This window comes from Portunus trituberculatus, chromosome 22 (genome assembly GCF_017591435.1).
Source record: "Portunus trituberculatus isolate SZX2019 chromosome 22, ASM1759143v1, whole genome shotgun sequence".
Taxonomy (NCBI): domain Eukaryota; kingdom Metazoa; phylum Arthropoda; class Malacostraca; order Decapoda; family Portunidae; genus Portunus; species Portunus trituberculatus.
In genome coordinates, this window is record NC_059276.1 from 10,160,092 (window position 1) to 10,167,775 (window position 7,684).

At 49.7% G+C, this 7,684-nt stretch overlaps 1 protein-coding gene across 1 annotated transcript in view; it reads right to left on the reverse strand.

Annotated features, from left to right (window-relative positions):
* Positions 1-421: 421 nt before the first annotated feature.
* Positions 422-7,684, reverse strand: part of LOC123507433 — a 51,262-nt gene continuing 43,999 nt past the window's right edge. The window contains 5 exon segments of the mRNA XM_045260286.1: positions 422-3,437; positions 3,439-4,481; positions 4,601-4,895; positions 5,076-5,279; positions 5,446-5,600. Of these exon segments, the coding sequence (XP_045116221.1) occupies positions 3,162-3,437; positions 3,439-4,481; positions 4,601-4,895; positions 5,076-5,279; positions 5,446-5,600 (1,973 nt within the window). The 3' untranslated portion in view covers positions 422-3,161.

The window sequence follows — 7,684 nt, forward strand, 5'->3', positions numbered from 1 at the left end:
GCCAGAATCACAGTGGCTTCTCTAAACATCCTGGTGCTGTGTTGTGTTTCCCAGCTCACTGCAATTAAGAGTGTGTGAGGCTGCCGTTTGGCATTAATAAGAATGTTTTAACACTAAAGGCAGGTTCACACGTGTCAATTTGCGGCTGGCAATGCTAGCCGCTAGAAGTATCGGCGGAACCTTGCTATAGCTGGAACACGTTCACACATCGCGGTTGGGAAGTATTGGCTGGTTGGCGAACATTTCGTATAAGAAGAGTGTTCATCTTAAGACTATGCACAAATGCGATCAAATTGAATCATGACAAGTCTTCAATCCTCACCTCCAACAACACCCTGCACAGAGGGAAACACTCAGCGGTGAGTGGCGACGATCTCTTCGAATGTACAGTAGTTCTATGTAGCCTTTTTTTTTTTTTTTCCTTTTGCTGTACAACTCATTTTCGGGTCCTAGACATGCTATTTGTTCCTCATTAGTTCCAACATCATCATCTCTGCCTCTGTTCAAGCCTTTGTCTGTGACGTCACACAATACCGCTAGCGGCTGGACAAGACCACCCGCTAGGCACTGAAATCCAGCCGAAAACTCTAGCGGCTGGCAATTCCACTCGCAAATTGACACGTATGAACCCGCCTTAAGTTTGGTTCACATCATGCTGAAGTGTTCATGTGATCAGATTGCTTCCTGAAATAATTGAAGAGAGTGTTTCCATCAGCAGTGACTGAGTCTGATAAGAGCATTGTGGTCAACGAAAAGTGTGCTTCGTAAACTGTTTGTGAAGAGATGCTTCACCCTCAGCTTGACAATGCTGGCACTGTTATGTGACCGGTACATGCTTCACTCAAAAACTAAGCCCACAAGGAGGAGTCTCCATGGAATTCACTCACATTATACACTCTATACATATATACTAACTAACTCTTCCTGGCTGGTGACTCCCTGTGAATAACCTCTTAGTCAATGAACACAAACTACCTACACTACTATTGTCATGTGGTCAGCCAGCCACGATGCTGAACCAACACGACCTCAAGGACAGTGTGGCTATAAGAATGAATTGTTGTACTGTACTTCATAATAAGAGATTGTACATGTGATGTCAGGAGGCTTTATCCCTTTAGTAATGTGCAGAGAGAGAGAGAGAGAGAGAGAGAGAGAGAGAGAGAGAGAGAGAGAGAGAGAGAGAGAGAGAGAGAGAGAGAGAGAGAGAGAGAGAGAGAGAGAGAGAGAGAGAGAGAGAGAGACTTTCATGAAGGTGAGAAGAGATAAGAGAAAGGAAGGTAGAAAGAAAGAAGATTACAGGAACATACAAGAAGAAAGTAATGATCAATATGAAGACTATAGAGAGGACAGTAGTATTGAAGACGTGTAAGGCAAATCAATTACATTACCGTAGTGGACTCAAGTAGTGGATGGATTAGAGGTATGGATGCATGAGTAATAAGTGTCTGTGTTCGGGAGGAGGCAGGGAGTCTTATAGGTGTGTGTACTCATAACTTGATCACTCGTTACCTCATTAATGCATCACTTATAACAAACAGGAAAGGAAAGAGAGAGAGAGAGTTAGCCATATATAAATAGCACTAGATATACAGGCTGAAGGGACACACAGAAAGACATAGCAGAAGATAAGCAGGGAGACTGAATTGGGTAGTTAGGGATACGGAAAAAATGAGAAAATAAGGACAGATGAACATAAAGACATTAAAAAAGAAGATTGAGACAAATATTAAGAGACAAAGATAAAAACTCGATAGAAGATGAGAGAGAGAGAGAGAGAGAGAGAGAGAGAGAGAGAGAGAGAGAGCAATAAAAACGGATACAAGGATTTAAGAGAAAACGAGATAAAGACAAAGGAAGATGGATGAACGAGAGAGCGACATAGAGTAATTAATGAGGACAAAATATGACTTACGCTCTAATTTGCTCTACTGAAGCCTATACACTGTACAAGGAAAACAACTTTTAACACTTCTTTATGGTGAGTTTCATTTTTTCAAGGTTTCTAGAAGTGTTTCACAATTTTCTGTATTTGAGATGTTTTTTTTTTTGTAGTTGTGTATGCATGATGTCCAGTTACACATACTTCGGGATTTTAAAAGTGCAATTCATTTTAAGTCGAAAATACTCTACACACACACACACACACACACACACACACACACACACACACACACACACACACACACACATATCCTGTGTTTTGTTTTATGTTGCGAAAAATTATCGTTCCTATAATATGTAATGATATCTATTCCCTTCTCACCCCTCCCCCCCGTTAGGCCTCTGTCACCCTCAACCATTAAAGGCTGGCTGGCCACCTGGTGTGTGGTGCCGCGCGGGGTCAAAATATTATGGTGTGTGTGTGTGTGTGTGTGTGTGTGTGTGTGTGTATACAATGCACGCAGTCAAAACCATACAGAAAGTAAATGACAAGTTGAATTTGTGTTTGTGTCAGTGAAGAAAAAGAAATGTAAAGGTGACGGCAATACAGTCAGTCATTTGCGCATCACAACGCGAGTAGCCTACTACTTGTTACCGAGCCAGTAGGAAGGACAGGGCGGCGGAGGGAGGCCTGCCTGCCCGCCCGCACGTACGCACAGGGATACCAAAGTGCACTACACTAAATTTGCATGATTATTTCCTGCACATTAAACCAAAACACAGGATAAATGCATATATTATAGTATTTTCGACTAAAATGACGAACTATCAAATATCAGAAGTATAAATCTTATCTCATGGGACATCCTGTGTGTGTGTGTGTGTGTGTGTGTGTGTGTGTGTGTGTGTGTGTGTGTGTGTGTGTGTGATTGGTTGCTTTTCTAGCCACTGAACTGAATCAAGCAGTCATCCTGCTTTGTTTGGTCAATGCTGTGCCCTCCTATGTCTCGTGCGTTTGCGCGCGCGCACACACACACACACACACACACACACACACACACACACACACACACACACACACACACACACACACACACACACACACACACACACACACACACACACACACACACACACACACACACACACACACACACACACACACACACACACACACACACACACACACACACACACACACACACACGCACGCACGCATTTACGCATGCATGCGCACACACACATACACGGGGAGAGTGTGGGGTAGGTGTGGTGCCCTACAGATCCTCAGCTGAGTCTGAGTCATCGGCAAACTGGATGTCATCCAGGTTGAGGATCTTGCTGCAGGTGGTGGCGGTGGGCGTGGAGTCATCCTCGAAGGGAGCCGTGGAGGAGTGGGACAAGTCCTCTTCATCTCGCACGTCCTGCTGCAGCTCCACGCGGTCGTTGGCCTCCTCGGACAGCAGGCTGGTCTGCATGGGCACGTCGCTGGGCGGCGCGGGGCTGTTGGGGATGTTGAGGTTGGAGAGCGGCAGGGCTGTGGGCCTGGGGGGCCTCAGGGGGGCTGGGCAACACCTGCTGCAGGCTCAGCACCTCCAGGGGAATGGCGTCGTGCGTGGGTGTGACACCGTCGGGGCCGGTGAAGAAGGGCGGCACCCACGCCAGCAGCAGCGGATCCATGCCGAATAGCGAGCCCGGCACGGCCGAGGCGTTGTCCATATCGTAGTCGTAGTAGTCGTATTCCATCTCGGTGTCGGTGCCATTGACAGACACGTCCGACACGGAGGAGGAGTGGCGCACGGTGGCTGCAGAGGTGGAGCGGGACAGCAAGGAACGCCGCACACGCTCCTTGTTGAGGCGATCCTTGGCCAGCTTGGGCGTGAGGCGCGGCTCCTCGCGCTGCATTGCAGACTTGCAGTGCTCGCGGTACTTCACCTTGGCCTCGTCCTCCCGCCGCCCCTGCATCTCCTTGCCGCTGCTGTCCGCATCGTCCTCACGCTGCATCTCGCTGATGGGTGAGATGCAACGTGTCTCCAGCTCGTCCACCGAGGCGAAGCGCCGCCTCTTGCGTCGGAACGTGCCGCTGCCGCGCCGCAGCAGACGGCTCATCTGAGAGGAGGAGCGGCGCAACATGGAGGGCGTAGTGGCACGGCGCGTCAGGAAGGGCGAGTTGGGCAGTGAATGACGCGCTTCGCTGCAAAGCGGCTCCGCATCCTGCGAAGATGTCACGGCGGGAGCGCCGCGCCGCCGCAGGGGCAGCGATACGGGTAAACAGGGCCGCAGCACCAAAGACTTGAGCGAGATGACCTCACTGAGCGTAAGCGTGGAGGCCAGGGTGGTGGTGGTGGTGGTAGTGGCGGCCTTGGAGGGCGAGCCTGGCGGCGTGGCGTAAGGCGACTCTGGGACGAGGCGCGCCCGTTTGTAGAGGCGGTAGTGGCGCCAATGGATCACCGCAAGCACCACCACCGCCACCACTAACAGCGCCACGAACACCAAGGCCGCCACGTGCATGCCCTCCAGCAGGTACTGCGCACCCACATCACGGCCCGCCCCGCCTGCACCCCGCCCTGCGATGCCGCCTGACACCGACTCTGCCTCTGCCGAGGAAGACACATTAGCGCATCCTGTCACACTTCTCGGGCCATGTTTGCACCAAACACACACACACACACACACACACACACACACACACACACACACACACACACACATATACCTGCTGGGATGGCTATCAGCTCAAAGCCCCACTTGGCGGGGTTGGGGCTGCCCATGGTAGTGTTGACGTCGGAGTGGAATTCCAGCAATAAAACAGAGCCTGTGGAGACCCTGGGGGACGCTGGGACCAGGCTGCGGGATGCGGGGTGAGCCAGGTGTGGGCGGGGTGGCTCAGCGGGAAGCAGGACAAGTAGTGGCGCCGCGGAACTGTTTCCATCACGGAGCTTCAGCCACTGCCCTCCAGGACGAAGCCAGGCGTACTTCACTTTGGCCTCCACGTGTTTGCCTGGAGGTGCCTGCAACGGTCGCCAATGTTGCCAACCACGTCAATATATATTCATGCTATTATTGCTCTCTCTCTCTCTCTCTCTCTCTCTCTCTCTCTCTCTCTCTCTCTCTCTCTCTCTCTCTCTCTCTCTCTCTCTCTCTCTCTCTCTCTCTCTCTCTCTCTCTCTCTCTCTCTCTCTCTCTCTTACCTGCAGCCTCCACACCGCCGTTCCATAGCAGTCAGCGGCGGAAGCGGCAATAGTAGCATTAATCCCAGGGTGCAGAGCTAAGGTGCAGCCACACGAGCAGGTGTCCCCGCCGCCCCCAGGGGTTGAAGACGCCGGGGGGTTCTGGCTGGCGGACACGCACCCCTGCCCCTCTGCCACACACGCCTCCTCCTCCAGTGACGACCCCTATAGGAGAAAGAGGAGGAGGAAAGGAGGGACGGATTAGAAATGCGTGCGTCTTGAATCGTTAGAATTGAGTTTTAATGAAGTTATGTTTACTACTACAGCTACTACTACTACTACTACTACTACTACTACTACTACTACTACTACTACTACTACTACTACTAACCTGACAGTATCGCCCTCCATTGCGTGGCGGCGGGGAGTCACAAAACCTGTGTCTTTGTCGCTGCCCCGCTCCGCTCTCTCTTCCCTCTGCGTCACATAGGGTAGTACAAGGTGTCCACGCGCTCCAGGTGCCCCATTGACCATCCTGCCGTAATGCTGTAGGGGATAATAGAAGTATTAGTAGTAATAGTAGTAGTAGTGGTGGTGGTGGGAAAATATAAGCAGTAGCGTTAATAGTAATAATGAAAGCGAACAGTTAGTTGAGAGAATGATATTAGTAACAGTAGTATTAGTGGTGGTGGTGGTGGTGGTTGAGAAGGGAGAAAGGACAGGAAGAATGTACGTGAAAGTGGGAGTTCAGGGAGAGAGAGTAAGAGAGGGGGAAGGAGAAGTTTAAAAAAGATAGGGGAGTAGGCAGAGGAGATACGTTTGGGAGGCAGAGAGGGGAAAAGGAAGGGTTGTGATTGGAAGAGAGAGAGAGAGAGAGAGAGAGAGAGAGAGAGAGAGAGAGAGAGAGAGAGAGAGAATTACCACCACCAACACCACAACCACAAAACAACAACAACAAAAAACAACAATTCCAATCAGTCAGTTTCAACCTAGTGACTCAGGGGAAAGTTATGGCAAATGTGACTCAACACTGACTCACAAAGTACTGAGGCTGCAGATGACTCAATGCCGGGAGAGAGAGAGAGAGAGAGAGAGAGAGAGAGAGAGAGAGAGAGAGAGGAGAGGGAGGGGCGGAGAAGCATAGTGGTGAATCCCTGACAGGTAAACCCCAGGTGTATTTCAGGTGTGTGTCCCTTTAACTCATTCCAACAGTTAATCCTTGTGAGGGGACGTGGTGGTGGTGGTGGTGGTGGTGGTGGTGGTGGTGGTGGTGGTGGTGGTGGTGGTGGTGGTGGTGGTGGTGGTCTTTTCTCCCATATTTTTCCTTTCATCTCTTCCTCCTCCTCCTCCTCCTCCCAATCCTCGTTTATCTCGTCCTCGTCATCGTCCTCCTCCTTTCTTCATTCCTTCATTACCATCCCTCCCTCCTTTCATTTATTCTTTCTTTCATTCTTACTTTTTCTTCATTCTTTGTCATTCTTTCCTCTCTCTCCTTCCCTCTTTTATTTCCTTTGTTCATTCTTTTTCATTCTTCTTTCTTTCATTCATTCCCTCACGATTTCTTTATTTCCCTCACTTTCTCCTTTCCTTTTTCTTTTTCTTTTTTCATTTCCTTCCTTCCATCATCCCGTCTTTATTTCCTTCCTCCCTCCCTTCCTCCATCCCTCGCACCTTCTCTCCCTCCCTCCTTCCTTCCTTCCTTCCTGACACTCGTACCATTAAGAGTATCGTAAACATATTGGGGAGGTCACACAAGGAAGCAATGCGTGGCGGGAAAACAAGCTTCGTATCTGCATGTAGGAAAGGACACCAAGGAACAACAAGTCTGCTGCTGCTTGATTTTCCCTTCGAGTCCCTTTGCTTAGATAGAGAAAAGTGAAGTCAATTTTTTAAACATTAGTCGGACTCTGAGAATAGACAGATCGATTTGACATTTTCCTGAAGGCATACGTGTTTAAATGTCAAGGCAGAGAGAGAGAGAGAGAGAGAGAGAGAGAGAGAGAGAGAGAGAGAGAGAGAGAGAGAGTAGTGATGGTGGTAATGAGAGTGAATAGTTGAGTGGTGAGAGAGAGAGAGAGAGAGAGAGAGAGAGAGAGAGAGAGAGAGAGAGAGAGAGAGAGAGAGAGAGAGAGAGAGAGAGAGAGAGGGGGGGGGTTACTTGAGCCTAACGTGAATGAGAGGCCTAAGAGGGAGAGCCTAAGGGAGGGTAGAAGAGTGGGAGAGGTGCTTGTATTGAGCCTACCCCCAACCTCTCTCTCTCTCTCTCTCTCTCTCAAATAGAAATTAAGGAAAATATATTAAAATACGGTTAAAAAAACGTGACCTTATGAAGAGAGAGAGAGAGAGAGAGAGAGAGAGAGAGAGAGAGAGAGAGAGAGAGAGAGAGAGAGAGAGAGAGAGTGTGTGTGTGTGTGTGTGTGTGTGTGTGTGTGTGTGTGTGTGTGTGTGTGTGTGTGTGTGTGTGTGTGTGTGTGTGTGTGTGTGTGTGTGTGTGTGTGTGTGTGTGTGTGTGTGTAAGGTTAAGGTGAAGGACAAACGTCTCGTGCATTCGTCTTTATCTCCCCTCTCTCTCTCTCTCTCTCTCTCTCTCTCTCTCTCTCTCTCTCCCTCCCTCCCTCCCTTTCCTCTCT